Source organism: Pteropus vampyrus, unplaced genomic scaffold (assembly GCF_000151845.1).
Source record: "Pteropus vampyrus isolate Shadow unplaced genomic scaffold, Pvam_2.0 Scaffold35, whole genome shotgun sequence".
NCBI lineage: Eukaryota > Metazoa > Chordata > Mammalia > Chiroptera > Pteropodidae > Pteropus > Pteropus vampyrus.
The window spans coordinates 7999235-8015885 of NW_011888816.1; the positions used below are offsets into that span (position 1 = coordinate 7999235).

The window sequence follows — 16651 nt, forward strand, 5'->3', positions numbered from 1 at the left end:
CCCCAGCTTACCCAGCCTCTCAGCATTCCCATTTTTCTTGCAGACCCGCCTTTCGTGTTCTGCACTGAGCTATTGCTCTGCAGCCTGTACAGCCATCATCCCAAGTTAGATCCCTTGTCTTCTACTTTATCGAGTTTTCTTCCTGAAACACACCCTCTAAGAACTTATCAAGGAAGATTAGACTAAGAGGCAAACTTTGAGTCCATTCATGTATAAAAATATATTTATTTTGTCCCCATACTTAAATGATAGTCTTGCCAGGTGGACCATTCCATATTCAAAGTCATCTTGTCTTAGAAATGCGCAGATATTGCTCATTGTCTTTAGTATCTAATGTTATAAATGAGATGGTAGTTGCCAGTCTTATTTTATTCTTTTGTCTGCGAACTTTCTTTTTCTTATTTCCTAGAAGTCTTTAGCATCTTTATTTTTTGTGTTCTGATATTTCAGATCAAGTGTATTATCAGGTAGGTTGATTTTGGTTGCAAGTAATAGTACGCCAACTCAAACTGGCTTAATGTTAAAAAAGGGATTTATTGGTTCATGGTCATTGAAATGCCCTAGGTAGAATTGACTTTAAGATGATTCAATCAGGGCTCTGGCTTTGTTTCTCTATGATTCTTTTGGTTTGGGCAACTCGGTATGTCTTGAAACAATCCTGAAAGAACAGAAACCAAGGAATGAAGGCAGAGGTTGATGAGCAGTAAAGTGCAGTTGGAGCCTGCCACCGGAGAAGGCTTACAAAAGAAAACTTTTATTTTAAAATTTTAATTGTGGTAAAGTACACATGACAAAGTTTACCATCTTAACCATTTTTAAGTATACAATTCAGTAGTGTTAAGTACATTCATAATGTTATACAACCATGTCCCAAACTATTTCATCTTGCAAAACTGAAACTATATCCAGTGCACAGCGACTCCGCATTCCCGCCTCCATCCAGCCCCTGGCAACCACCGGTCTTTCTGTCTCTATGAATTTGATTGTTCTGGGTCCCTCACATAAATGGAATTATCCAGTATTTACATTTTTCTGACTGGCTTATTTTACTTAGCATAATGTCCTCAAGCTTCATCCATGTCGTAGCATATATCAGAATGTTTTTTTCTTTCGAGGACTGAGTAATAGTCCATTGTATGTATATACCACCTTTTGCTTTTCTCTTCATCAGTGGACATTTGGGTTCCTTCCCCATTTTAGCTATCACGAATAATGCTGCTGTTGAACATGGGTGTGCAAATATCTCTTTGAGACTCTGTCTTCAGTACTTTTAGGTATATACCTAGAATTGGAATTTCTGGGTCATATGATAATTCTATTTTAAAATTTTTGAGGAGCTGCCATACTGTTTTCCATGCCACTGTACCATTTTGCATCCCCACCAGTAGTGCACACAGACTCCAGTTCCTCCACATGCTTTCCAACACTTGTTGTTTTCTGTATTTTTGATAGTAGCCATCCTAACAGGTGTGAGGTGATATCTCATTATCATTTTGATTTACATTTCCCTAACGATTAGTGATGTTGAGCAACTTTTCATGTGTATTGGCCATTTATATATCTTCTTTGGAGAAATGTCTCTTCAAGTCCTTTGCCTGTTTTTTAATCCAGTTATTTGTTTTTGTTGTTAAATTAAGGAGACCTTTGGCCTAATATGTACTGAGTGTCAGAGGAACAAAGTTTAATAGGTAGAAATGGGTAGAAAGGGCAATGTAAGCAGAGGAACCAGCAGGAGCAAAGGCACGGAAATGCCTATGATGATGTGTGAAAGCTTCCTTGAGTCACCAGGCACAGATAGGCAAGCAGCCATCACTGAAGCAGGAAAGGTATAGCTGTCCCCTCCTGTGGTGAGCTGGAGCAAGGAGGATGTCCTGGGGAGCTATCAGGTTGTGAAGAGAGTCCCACCAGATACAGAGCTGCCTTCAGAAAGGTCCCCGTGGTGCCCAAGGGGATAGTGATGCAGTTGAAAGGGGTCTGTTAAGAGGCTCAGAAGGCAGCTTTCCCTGAGATTAGGTTTTCAGGTCACAATGTCAACTAGTAATCATGTTTGTTCGAAATAGTCCCTGAAAAACTCCTAGTAAAATGCCATGTTGGGGTTCAACATACTAGCCCTCCCTAGATCCCACACAGCGAGATTTCCTCAAGCACAGGCACAGTTGCTCTTCAGCGGCAACCCAGAGGAAGTAACTGCCTTGACTTTAGGGACCACGTTATGCAGAAAGTACCTGATGTTACACACTGGAATCACACGTGGCCCACGAAAGGGCACACACTGTCAGGGGAAGGCAAGGACGAAGGCCTCCTGAGGTATATTTGTTTGGATATTTCGGGCCACAAGTAACCAGATACCTGATCAGCAGTAGCTGTAGCAATAAAGATATTTTAGCAGCTTACATACTAAAATCAAGAGAGAGGTAGTACTAGGTTGATGCAGTGACTTAATGAGATCAAGTCTTTGGGTTGCCCTTCATCTCTGTAGTTCTTTAGGACGTCCCTTTGTGGAAACAGGAGGGCTATGGCAGCCCCACGTGTCATACCTATATGCCAGTGTGTAGGGCAGGAAGGAGCAGAAAGAAGGCCTTCTTATCACTGCTCTTTCATCAGGTGGGAAAATCTTTCCCAGAAGCCACCAGGTACTTTCTCTTACATCTTATTGGCTAAGTCTCAGTCACAGGCCCACCCCTGACCAATCATGGCAAAGGGGATGGACTGCCATGTTGGACATGATACTATAGTTCCTATATGGATCCGTGCCTCTTATCCCTGAAGCTGAACAAAATCTGGTTTTGTTAGCAAGGAGAAAGGGGAATCCCTATGCGACAAGAAGGACCAGCAGATTCTCTGCCACATCACACTCCCTCTGGAACATCTGCTTGTGGAAGGCAGTGAGCTTAAATAATTTCATTTTGGTTCGTTTTCTTTTTACACTTAAATTATTATTGTGTTGATTTAGTGAGGACAGACTATGCAGGAGAGAGAATTCACATGTGTTAGAGGCCTGCGGGATGAAGCTTCACTGTCTCCATTTTGGAGCTGATGCCTCCAGATGTCTGCATCTGGCTTTACCCCAAACTCGGGCACAAGGTGCTCTTTAGTTCTTCTGGCCTAACTGGAGTCTAGCTCTGCTCATTAGCTTCGAGGCCCCAGGATTAGCCTGTTCCCCTGGAGCCAGGACCTTTCTTGACTAGACCTCTGGGCAACCTCTCTGCTCCAGCTCCTGGGAACGATGGCTTGTAAAAAGAGCCCTCAGAAATCACAGAAGCAAATTAACCTCTTTGCTGGTTTTTAAATGCATACATAGTAAAGAAAGTCCACAACTCCTAACTTTGTGGGAGGGAGTCTGGTACAGAATGGCTGGAGTGTTGTATATGACCTGCTCGTAGATATGTTGGGCTTCTCATACTGCCCCAGACCAGGCCCAAGTTGGCTGGAACACTGGCTCCATTATATCCCTAATTCTATACTGTGCAGGGCTCAAGTGAACACCAATATTTTTGAGCAGCAAGACTCTTGCCTGCCTCTCCGCTGCTGTTGTCCACTGGGATTCCACTGGTCTGTTCTGCCTCATGGAGAGCCTGGCCAGATTCCCACCTTTCCAGTTATTTCGAGTTCTCCCTGTTATCCTCCTGTTCCCTCAAGGAACTTGATAGCGGCAGCAACTTGTTTTCTTTTTTAGTGAAGAATGAATAGGCAAGTTACCTTCTTTGTTAGAATTTTTATATTTGTTTTTAGGGCTGGTCCTAAAATTCAGTCCAAGGGGATTAGGATAGAATGGAAAGCAGTTTAATGGAGTAGACATGGGGAGGGGGTTGGAAAGTAAGTGACAAGGCTTGTGAAACAGGTCATGACCAGATTAAACGGGGCCATGGGTGCCATGCTGAGTTTCAGTATTATCCACAATGTGATTGGGTGACGGAAGATTAAGCAGGGAATCCAGTGTATATGTTAAAGATTCCTTGAGCAGCTGAGCAGAGGATGAATCAGAGTATGTAAGACTGGAAACAGGAGACAGGTTAAGAGTGCACTCAGATCCAATTGAGAAATAATGAGCCCCAATACAAGGCAGTAACTGGAGTTAGAGAGTTGGATAATAAAGATATTGCAGAGGTGGGACTGACAGGCTGTCAAAGCAATAGGGGAGAACCCAGATGGCTGTAAATTTTGTAATTTGGGTACTAGAAGAGCCATCATGCCATCCCATCCCCTGCCATCATTAAGAACAGGTCTACATTTTGCTACCATACAGGGAAGCCTTCAGGGCTTTCGAGGGTGTAGAACTATTTTCCCAACACTAAATGTGGCTCATTGCCCACTGCTGGACTGGAGCAGGGTCCTGGGCACAGACCCTGGATTAGACTTCAGCAGAGGCAGGGAAAGGGCAGAGGATGGTGCCTCTGATGTGGGAATCAAGAATAAGGATCCTGAGCTAGCCAAGGCAACAGACACAATTTGTGGCGCGAAAGTGAATTCAAGTCCAGAAGGAAGCTGATATGCCAGATAGGGAGACAGAAACTCATATGGGGTAAAGCAAACTGGACAGACTGGGAAGTGTCAATTTGGAAGCAAGAAGGGATTGGGAAGACAGAGAAACCTGGAGCTCTGCTGTTTTGATTTGGGGAATAATTCCTCCTCAGCTGCTAATACCTGCCTCAGCCTAGACCATGTCGGAAAGTGGTTGGTGCTCTCTGGTTCTCATTTTGATCCATTTTTCACTTTTTCTTTGTCCCCTAATGAATAACATGAATATTCCTTATTTACCTTACACTCTTCATTAGATCTCATGGGATCCCTGCCCTTGGGTTTACAGTCTGATACACAAGAAGTGCGGGAGCTTAACAATATAGACAGAGGTCAGAGGGGGGAGCACTGACTTCCAGGTGGGCCACCAAGGGAAGCTCCAGGGGAGGGCTGCCCTGAAAGAGACTGTTCTAGCTCCAGGAAATGGCATAAACGGAGGCCCAAGGAGCAGGAAGACTCAGAAGACACAGCAGAGAATGGGAGGTGGTAAGAATATGGATCACATGAGGGAAGAGAGGGTGGTCAGGAGACAATTAGGACAGGTAGAGTGAGGCTAAAATCTCCCTGATGCCAGATGAAGGATGTGACCTAACAATTAAATGCCAGTGGAGAACAAAATACTGAAGACTTTATCATTGGCTTGGCATACAGGCCCGGATTTTATAGTGCTCGGTACATGGTAAGCACTCAATAGTTTATCACATTAGTTTGAGTGATTGAACCCAAACTTTCGAACTGGTTAATCTGTTTAGCATATTGAGAAAAAATTGGATTGGGGCCAGATGGGTAGTGGGAATGTGAGTCCAGAGTTTCTCTCACCTTATCAAGTGTGGAAGCCATCCCTGGGGGTGGGGTGGGGGCCTGTCCCGCCTACATCCATTTCCCCTCTCTGGGAACAGCACTGTACACTGGCGTGAGCTCTAGTGACTGTGTCTGTACCACAGGACTGTGTCCAGGCTGAGACCATGGTACTGCCCTGTCCCTTGTCCACCCTGAAATCTCATGTGAAATTCTATAGTAGGGTAGGTATCAATATTGGTGAAAGGTAAAGACCTTATGTAGAGAATATGGGCCATACTTGGAGGCTAACTGCGTTGGGGGGACATGATGAAGGATAAAGAGACGTTACAGCTAACTGGTAGGTTTTGATCATGGGTGACTAGAAAAACAGTGGGATCTTTTTCAGACAGGTATGGGCAGCTAGAAGCAAGTGTGAGAGATGGTGAATTCTTTTGAACACAAGGAAGGGAAAGGAGCTTATATTTCTGGAGACCCTTCTATTGGCCAGGCACTGTTCTAAGTGCTCTATATGGGTCAAATCTGATAACCTTCATGACAATCTAAGAAGGTATGTGTGTAATTATAGCAGTTCCTTGAGTAACATCATTTCATTGTAACATCGATGGGATGCCGTAGGAGCTTAACTCTTGCTTATATCAATCAGCCTATGACAAAATTGGTTTCATTATAGTTTCACTTAAAGTTGTAGAACCTGTCAACTTTAAGTAAAGACTTACTATATTTCTGTTTTCCATATGGGTCACTGATACTCCAACTAGTTGATTAACTCACTGCAATGGCCTCACGGCTATTCACCAAATATTTCTCACTTTCCAGCTTTGGAATGGAGTCAGATTGTATTTTCTAACTGAAGTTCGGTGGGGTTGTTGGAAGTGACGTGTCAATTTAAGGCCAATCATATAGTCCTAATGAGGGACTTTGCAGAGCCCTCTTTTTCTCTGCTTTAGTCACTCTATATTCCAGGTAGTAACTGCTCCAGCAGCTTGAGTCCTGGATTGAAGGACAAAGATGACACAGAGCAGAGCCTCCAACCAGCATGGAATAGGCATATAACAGGAACATGTAATAGACCTTTATTGTTTCAAGCTACTAAGATTTGGGGGTTGTTTGTTAATGCATCTCATCTGGCCTTTCCTGACTGATACACTTACTCAAGGTCACTCTGTTAGGAAGTATTAATTGGATTTGAATCCATGTTTGTCTGGCTTATTATCAAGCTAATGCCAAGTAGCCATCCATGGACCTGTAGAGGCCCATAAGCAAGTTCAGGACTAGAACTATAGATTTGGGTGTCATCTACATAAATGTGGTAGGGAGTAAAGAGAAAGTCACAGGGATTTAGTCTGTGGACTTTGGGGCGTGGCTTATTTCTCTCCCAAGGATTTACGGTCACCTCCACATGGCCTGCTGCTAAATAGGACATCATTGTTGCATGCCGGGTCTGGTGGTTTAGAGACAATGGCTTGAGCTTGTTGACAGCTGCACACTTATAACATTACTAAAAACTTCATACACTCTGAAGGCTGGAAATAGCCCCAGTGATTTGAGGTTTTGCTCACTTGTAAATGTTTTAGTATTGTGTCTACAAATTGCAAATTGAATAACTCAATTTTGAGGCACAGCTGTTATTTGGAAAAGACCCATCTAGGAACTCAAACTCCTTGCAAAATGATTGTGCTTTATTTTTGTCAAGTATCAGAAAACCATTAAACTGCCAAGCCATATGGCAAATGCCCACTCGAAGCAGAGTGAGACAGCACACCATAATGAATCTGTTTTTTAGGGAAGGAGATAGGGCAGAGTCTGGTTTTTGTGATCTACAGAAAAGCAGATTTGCTGCTGCACATTTCAGCCTTTTAGAGTCCTGAGTAAGGATTTTTCCTCCCATGAAAAATTCATATAAAAAATTAAGTTATGGTAGATTTTTTTCCTTAGGTGTATTTTCCCTTTCAAACAATATCCGTTTGAGTTTCTGCATATAAAATAGGTTTAACTGGGGCAATAGAAAAGTTTACACACTTTTTCATTTCTTTACGTACTAATTCAATAAACATTCATTAGATCTTGGTATGTCAGTTAGAATTAGGTTTAGCTGCACATAACAGGAAAATTGAAAATAGTGGTGCTTTAGAAGATTATTTCTCCCCCAGGTAAAGGAAACCCAGAGGTAGGCAGCCTGGGGCTGGTATGGCAGCTTCAGGGTTGTCAGGGTCCTGGCTTTCTTTTAGCTTATTATCTGTCAAATCTGGAGTTGGTCCTCCTCCTCAGTATCTGAGATGCCAGACTACAGTCACCCTCTAGAAAAGCAGGAGTAGAGAAGAGGAGAAAAGTATGCCTTCCCCTTTTAAAAAGAGTTCCTGGAACTATCACCCAACACTTCTATTCGTAGATTACTGGCCACACCTTAATCAGATGGCCTTACCCTACTGCAGAGACTGGGGAATGTAGCAATATGCCCTGCCAAAGACAGAGGCTGTTACAGAAGAGGAAGGGAAAGTGGATATTGGTAAGTTACCAGCAGATTCTGCCCTACCAGAAGTCCTAGACCTTTGTTCTTCCTGCTAGATTGTAATCATCTTGAAGACAGGGGCCAGATTTTATTGATCCCGGTCCCTCTAAGGCACTAGCACAGTGGCTAGTTTGTGATTTTAATGGTCCGCCACTTTGCACTCCTCACGGCAGACCCCAGGCACTTCTCCCCTTCCGCCTGCTCTTCTCTCTTCTTTGTTTGAAGTTGATAAGTTGTGATTTGGGGCACGGTTATTCTTCATTATCAGAAGGTGTTATTTCTACCAGAATGACATTCCTCTGTTTCTGAATATCAATCCTTCACTCAGTTCCAGGGACAAGTGATGCTTAGAGCTGAGTTGTTAGGTTTGGAGCTGGATGGAAGGCTGCAGCAGTGGGACGTGGGAGGGTGCTCCTTCCTCTGGAGCACTCTTGCGTAACATCTCCCAGACCTAGCTGGTCAGAGCGAGCTGCCAAACAGGCAGCAGGGTGCGGACAGATTCCTAAAGGCTGCTAGGTTTTGATAAGGGGTCAATATAAAAATGGTGGGGCCTTTTTCAGACAAGGTGAACAAGCATATGGAAGCAGATGTGGGGACAGCAAATTCTATTTTAAGCAGAATGAAAGGAAAGAGAAAGGAGCTAAACTTTCTGGGGAGCTCCACCTATGGGCCAGGTACAGTGCTAGGTGGATCAATTTCAATAACCCCATGACAACCCTAGGAGGCATGTGATTTATCTCCATTTTTCATGTGGCTCACCGAGGCCGAGGAGGTATCAATTAGGGCAAGCACAAACCCTTCCTTCCAGGCATGTTGAAAGAATCAGCATCGATGTGTATAGCTTTTAGCACAGTGCCCAGCCTGTCACTCAATAAACCAGGTAGCTGTTACTCAGTTTCACCTTCCTGCAGCTCTTAAAATTAGTCCCAGCTCCTGAGGGTAGGGTTGCAAGAGACCTCGTTCCATTCTTTGCGCTGCTTGAAATCTTTTGAAAGTTCTCAAAACTGAAGAGCTAGGCTCCCTGCTTTCTTGGGAGTTTCATAATTAGGACAAGGGCTTAATTGGCATGTTTGTTTCCTCCAAGGGGTGGTTGACAGAGGATCCTCACACCAACAAAGAAGGCTCGCTTTGCTTTTGTTCTTAGCAGCACTGTGTGCCCATAGCAACAGCGGGTGAATCCAACAGTTTAAAAGCAAAAACACCTGGAGTTCACGTGAAGGTTGATTGCCCTGGAGAAGTTGACACACTCACACAGATGGAAATGATTTTGCTGGGTCCTGAAAAATGTTCTCGTCACCCCCACAAAATACATACCTCATCTCTTGTTTTCTTTAAGATGAGGAGAGCGGTCAAGAGGTCTGTGTAATGAAAGATGTTTGTAGAATCCATTTCTGTTCTGCCTGAAGCTATCTGCTTTATGTCTATAATAAACAGGGATGTTTTCAACCAGTTTCCTGGGCCGGGTCCTGTTAGAAGCGCTCACTGCAGGGAAAGGTAAATTGACCACCTCCCAAGCGGTGAGCGTTAGCACATTACATCTGCAGTGACGGGCACTTAACCTTCCCGGCTTGCCTTTTCTCTCTGTATCTCTACAACAGCCTGTGACAAAGCACGGGCTGAGGGGCACGTGCTTCGTTAGAATTTAGTACATGTAAGGCATTGGCCAGCATTGCATTACCTGGTGATCGAGGTGAAATGTAGGCAGCAAAGAAGGCCCTCCTCTGGGAAGCTGGAGACCCACTGACCTTCTCTTGGGGGTAGCCATCCTGGGGCTTCCTGATGCACCATCACGGGGGCACTTGGGAGCGCTTTCTGAAACAGAAATATGAGTAAGTCATACCCCTGTTTAAAATCCTTCAGAGGCTCCTCATTGTCTGTAGGATAAAATCTGGACTCCACAGACCCTTGGGGGCCTGTGTGATCCTTGCATCCTCTGCAGCCCCATCTTGGGCCACCTACACACCAGCTTACGTGGCCATATTGACATACTTTTAGTTGATGACACAACTTGAGTGGTAGTTTCTAGACTTTTGCAGTGTTGGTCCCTGTATCTGACACACCCTTCAATATCCTCCTCATCAGCTTAATCTCTGTGACTTTCCTGCCCTAGCTTGAAGGCTGCTTCAGAGAACCAGCCCCTAAATAGGTGAGCATGTTAGTTTCCTATGGCTACTGTAACAAATCACCACAAATTATTGGCTTAAACCAACACAATTTTATTTTATAGTTCTAGAGGTCAGAGGTGTGAAATCTAGGAGTCAGCAGGGCTGTGTTCCGATTGAAGGCTCTAGGGGAAGATCCTTGCCAACTCCAGCATCTAGAGGCTACTTGCATTGCTTGGTTCATGGCCCCTCCCTCCATCTTCAAAGCCAGGCACATAGCATCTTTCTCTCTTTTCTGATATCTGCTTGGTTCTTACATCTTTATATACCTGACCCTTCTGCCTCCCACTTCTTAGCACCCTCATGGTAAAATTGGGCTACCTGGATCAGATAGTATAACCTCCCCATTTCAAGATCCTCAGTTTAATCATATCTACAAAGTCCCTTTGCCTGGCATTTTTCCAGGGCAGAGGTATGACCTTGGTGTCAGTGTGCAGGTGGATGGTATGTCCCCTGTAACAGTTATAGTAGCATGGTGGAGGAGGGGAGCACTGGGTAAAGCTCCAAGGAGAAAACCTTGACAGCAGGAGTGAGGAGGGCGTTTCAGATTATCAGAATAGCACTCGCAGAAGCATGGAAAAAGGAAGCAGCATGTTGTATTTGAGGAGCGGGGTGAAGTGCTATCTGGATGGCTGTAAAGTGGGAGGCTGTATACTGGAGTGAGGCCAGGGCCAGAAGTAGAATCTGTTTGCCTCATCTCCGATTTAATGATAAATTCCAAGAAGTCCGTATGCTGCCATCTCAACTTGTTAAATCCTTCAGCAGCAATTATTGCTCACTCTGTGGACCTCCATTAAATACTTATTGATGAGAAGCCTTTCCCAATAGCGAAAGTCTCCCACACTTGCTTCATCTCGCTAGATATTATTAGACGATAGGGCAGATGAGTCACTTTTATGGCATGCATCTCGCCTTGTGTCTGATGAGACTTGCTTTCAAACTGGAGCCCAGTTTATTCTGCTGGTTCACCCCTGGAGTGAGTCCCTTTCAACCCTATCATTGTATTTCTCTGGGTTTGGGCTTAGGAGGGTGTTTAGTCGAAGCAAGTTATTGTATACAAGTGATGCAGGTGCACTGACCTCGTTCCTGAGCCTGGGACTATGCTCTCACTGCCTCCTCCTGCCTGACATGCTGCTCAAACAGGGTAAGTTACTGTTAGAGCAGTATGGCTCAGTGTGCCCGCGACAAGAAAAGAAAAGAAAGACACTGTTAAATGTCATTTCTTCTTATTCCCCCACGTCAAACTCTATTGCCATTGATGCCACCATTCAAACAAATGTTCTAATTTACAGTTTCTGAGAACTTTTGGAAAAATGGATCAAAACCCCAGGTTACCTGAAATACTGCAGTTACATGTTTTAATGGCCCTAAAAATTATATTTTGTCAAAATGAAATAGAATTTTGAAAGGCTTCATAATAGTTGTGAAAAACAGCCAGCCTCTTCATATACACTCATCACAGAGCTGCTCTTTTGAATAGCTCAGCACACTCTGCAAATAATATCTCATTAAATCTTCTTACCTTCCTGGGAAGAAGCGAGCAGCAATAGCTTTCAGACTGCTTTCTTCTCATACAATAGGGGGTGTTCCTGCTGCCTCAAAAGAAGCTCGAAGTAACCACAGCCTTCCTAGGTTGAGAGTTTTTTATCTTCACACTATAACTCAGAATACATCCCAACAACTTCTCTGCTTTATGTGGTACATTGGGCCTTCCCACCACCAGGATGCAGGTCTCCTTGCCAGCCAGCCAGTGCCCTTTTCAGTCTTCACTGAGTCCTGGCTCTGTGCTTGAAGCTGAGATCCAGAGGTGAAGAAAACACCATACCTACTCTTAAGGGGCTTACTGTCTGGTAAGCAGGAAAGCACAATAGCAGGTTTTTGCAACAGAACGGTGTGTGATTTGCTAAAGTAGGTCAGAGGATCAGCTAACCCAAGCTAGGTGTCAGAAAAACCATCCTGGCCTCCTTCTACACTGTCAACTCCCTGATGGCTGTATCTCCAGTTCTGTGGCAGACACTGTGGATTAGCTAATCCTGTTCCCAACTCCTTTTTCTTGCTGGTTCCCACAGGATTGGCTGCAAAACTAAATGCTTGCTTTTCCCGACTCCCTTATAGCTAGAGTAGCCGTATGACCTACTTCTGGCCAATGAGACAGAAGCAAAATCTACACGAAGGTTCTGAAAAAGCCTTGTGTTCTTGGCTAAGAGGGACAACCAGTCTAGTATAGCACCTTGATCCTTCTTCTTGCCTCGATTGTATTCATGATGGCTGTAGCTACAGCAGCAATCTTGTGATCAAGAGGGGAAAGCTGAGAGAATTGAAGGTCATTAGTGAGCTAATGATCCAATGCCACCAGCTGTCAACTCCTAGACTTCCTGTCATATGAGAAACAACCTCGATTTGTTCAAGCCACTGAGGTTAAGCTTCTAGGACTTGCAGCTAAATGCATCCCTAACTGATAAGTCATAAATAATGTGCACCTGAGTTGGGTCTTGACCGATTAAGGTATGCTAGGAGTATTTCAGTTGTAGGAAACTGAAATAGCATATACAAAAACTTGAAGCAGGAAGCCATGAGGAGCACAAAGAAACTACTGACAAGTAGTTCATCATTGCTAGAGTGTAAATTATAAGGCAGGCAGTGGTTGGATACAAGTCTGGAGAAGGAGACAACAAGAGCCAAATTAAAACTATTTCCTTAGATACAAAGAAGGTCCCAGGTTCCAGTGACTGAGAACTCTCCATGAGTTCTTACAGCCAAGGCCCCCATAGCAAGAGGAATAAGAAAGGAAGTGAATGCATTCCTCCAGTTAGTCACTGTATTAGTTACCTGTTGCTGCATAACAAATTACCCCCAAAAGTAACAGGTTAAAACAACACACATTTATGATTTCGCCATTTCTATGAGTCAGGAATATAGATGTGGCGTAACTGGGTCTGCTGACTCAGAGTCTATTACAAGACTACAGTCAAGGCGTTCACAGGGCTGCAGTTTCATCTGAAGACTTGGCTAGGGAAGGATCCACTTCCACATTTACTCACATGATTATTGGCAGGATTTAGTTCCTCGTGGGTTGCTGGCACCAAAGGTATCCTTTAATTCCTTGCACCATGGTTCTCTCCATGAGGAAACTCAACAACAGAGCAGGTGACTTCATCAGAATGAGCAAGTGGAAGAGCAGAAGAGGGAAGCCTGAGTCTTTTTGTAACTTTTTTCTGAAGTTACTCCTTTGCTGTATTTTATTCATTAGAAGCAAGTGCTAGGTCCAGCCCATACTCAATGTGAGGGTACTACAGATGAATACTAGGAGGTGAGCATCATTAGGAGCCATTTTGGAAGCTGCCAACTACAAGCATACTGCTACCTCCTTTCTCCTTCCCCCTTGTCATGGTCAGCAGTAACAGCATCTTCATCATTATCATCATTGTCACCAGATCCACAGTGATTATTTACTAAACACTCCTTGTGTACCAGACTTCCATTCATAGCTCATTGATCCTCACGACAACCGTATAAGAGTAAGTAATATCAGCCCCATCTCAAATATTAGGAAACAAGCTCAGAGAGGGACTGTGATTTGCCTTATATCACACAGCCAGCAAGAGGCAGAACTAGGAGTCAAACCAAGCCCTAACTCCAGTGGTGCTCTTTACCACCCCTCCAGGAGGCAGCATCTCAGAGACGGGAAAGCCAGCCTTCCCTGGCTGTTTTCTGCTTTACTTTAATCTCACCCATACTAAAAGGCAGAATGCAGAGACAAGAGGGTGAATTAGGCCCTCTCAAAATGCGCGGCCCCCAGATAAAGGACAATGGGTGGGATCAGAAAATATCTGTAGATTAGAGAATAGTCCTATAACAATATTAATTTCCTGACTTTAATCATTGCTCTGCAGTTATATAAGAAAATGTCTTTGTTCTTAGAAAACACATACTGAAGTATTTAGAGATAAAGAGATATTATATCTATAAATCTCAAACGTTTCAGAAAAAAATTATTCGTAGGAGTGTGTGTGTATGTAGAGCGAGAACGAATGATAAAGCAAGTGATAAGCAAGATGTTAACATTTGGGAAATCTAGGTAAAGGGTATATAGGAGTTCTTTGCATAAATTTGGCAACTTTTCTTGTGTCAGAAATTTTTTTTAAATAAGTTTTTATTTTTTTAAGTAATGGTCTACTCTGTGACCTGAGTTCTACCTGAACTATCAAACATGACATTGTGGGGTCTTACATACCTCCTTTTGACCCCAAGGAGGCAGAGACCCTTCAGAACACAGGGAGGGTATAGAGCTTACAAGCAGAATATGGTCTCTGAGGTCAGGCTGCCTGGGTTTCACTCCTGACCCTGCAGCATCTAAGGTCCCTGAGCCATATAAGTAACTATTCAGGGTCATTGAAAGGATTCGATGAGACAAGGGAAATACATAGACATAGTGCTTAACACACTTCCTGGCCCATTGCGAGCCCTCCATAAATGTTGTTATTGTTGTTATTGACTCCTCAGTCATCTTACAAGTGAGAAATAATGTCTTGAGTGTGGTTTAGAAACACTGATCTGGACAGTTGTCTTGGTGCCAACTCCCTGATATGAGTTTTGTTCCAATGAAGGCAGAGTGGCCACTGCAGTGGGTGTAGATGTGCCTGACGAGATGAAGAGCCGAATCCCTGTGGTGCTTTTGGCCTGTGGCTCCTTCAACCCCATCACCAACATGCACCTGCGCTTGTTTGAGGTGGCCAGAGACCACCTACACCAAACAGGTAAGTCAGGGGGCCAGGTCCAATGGAAGAACTGACTGGTTGTGCCTCATGGGGCTTTGCTGGCTACTGTCATCATTACCATTATTAAAACTGCTCAGTTTATTCATTCACAGCATAACTGGTGGCATACATTTCTTCCAGCATCTTCCAAGGGGTAACACCCCTTAGCCATGTGACAAGAACAAGTTACATCCATGGCCATAAAGCTGAACCCTTCTCATGTGTCCCCACCCCTTGCCTACCTCATGTTGCCCATGAATGCTAAAGATACTGGGCACTTTATAGAACCTGAGGCTCTCTCAGAGCATCCTTTCTGGTGTAGGAAAATGAAAGCATTTACCTACACAGCCAGAACAGGTAGCATGCGCCTTTGAGAACTGCTACTCTTCAGTGAGTAAGCAACTGTTCCAGAATTGACTCTTGAACAATGTAGAGAATAGGGACATTAAACCCCCACACAGTTGAAAATCCACATATACCCTGACTCCTCAAAAAGTTAGTTGTCCCTCAGTATTCATGAAGGATTGGTTTCCGGACCCCATGTGGATACCAAAATCTTTATATGCTCAAATCTCTTATATAAAATGATATAGAATAAGGCAGAAAATACTGTCTTCAATCCATGATTGGTTGAATCCGTAGATGTGAAATCCACAGATACGGTGAAGTGGACTCTATATTTACTCACATATAAACGGACCCACATAGTTCAAATCCATATTGTTCAAGGATCAGCTGTATAATAGGAATTTGACATTTTCTCCTTTGAAAGAATAGATCTTAGATGATTACAAATTAACAGTCTTGTATATAGGGTATTTCCAACACAGATGGCATGGCTTGGCCAGGAATATTTCATCTGGGAATGTTTCATTTCCTTGACTTTTCATTTCATTATTAAGAGAGTAACATGGCATCTGGAATCTACATAATTATTTCTAAAGAATGTAAGTCATTTATATATTGGTGTCAGATATATGTGAAAGTATTTATTATGTATTTATGTATATCATATATTCATATGTGTATTTTGTGTTTTTATATTGTTCAAAAGTGTTTGCCTTTAAGGCATTGTTTTTACACCAGAATCAATTCTTATTTACTTTTAGTATAAAAAATTATTTGAGTAACATGTAAATCATTTCTTCAAAGAAATTATATCCAAATATTAGTTTAAAGGAAATATGCCTTCGTTTACAAACTTTTTTTGTTATTCAAAAAGTAAGAGTATGTCTAGCCTTAGTAAATAAATAGCTCTTACAAAGGAATTAAAAAAAATCCAAATAATTCCTCTAAAACTGGTCAGCGAACATTAGTAGGCAATATACCAAAGAAGAAATATAAATGGCCAGTAAACTCAGGAGAATATGCTCAGCATCACTAATAATCAATGAAAATGCAAATAAAAACATGATAAACACCACAAGGATATAAGCACCATGAGGGCAGCTACTGTGGCTGCTTGAGCACCGCAGAATTGCCACCACTGAGCTTATATTTCGTGCTCAATAAATACGTTGTTTTAGCATTTGAGATTTGCAAAGACTAAAAATTGACAAAATTCAGTGCTGGCAGGATGAAGAAGGAAATAGATACTCTCATATCTTGATAGTGATAGGATAAATGCTAAAACATTTTTGGAGGGCAATTTGCTATTCTGTGACAAAAAAAAATTTTTTTTGAACTCTATACCCATACCCGTAATGAGGAGAAAAGTTGATCAATCAAAACTGAACAAGAACTGACACAGATGTTAGAACTAGCAGATAGGGACATTAAAACAGTTACTATAATTATACACCATATGTTTAAAAATTAAGTAAAGACATCAAAAATATAAAAAGGACTCAAATATCTCGAAATGAAAGCTATCATACGTAAGATGAACAATACACTGGGTAAGA

At 42.9% G+C, this 16651-nt stretch overlaps 1 protein-coding gene across 6 annotated transcripts in view; it reads left to right on the plus strand.

Annotated features, from left to right (window-relative positions):
- The window catches only part of NMNAT3 (nicotinamide nucleotide adenylyltransferase 3), a 99692-nt gene that overhangs the window by 30550 nt on the left and 52491 nt on the right, over positions 1-16651 (plus strand). For 3 of the 6 annotated variants that reach the window (XM_023529098.1, XM_023529102.1, XM_011357456.2), the window contains exon 2: positions 14593-14747. In XM_023529098.1, the coding sequence (XP_023384866.1) occupies positions 14639-14747 (109 nt within the window). In that variant the 5' untranslated portion in view covers positions 14593-14638. The remainder of the gene's footprint in view (positions 1-14592; positions 14748-16651) is intronic. The other 3 variants (XM_023529099.1, XM_023529103.1, XM_023529100.1) reach the window with 2 other exon arrangements.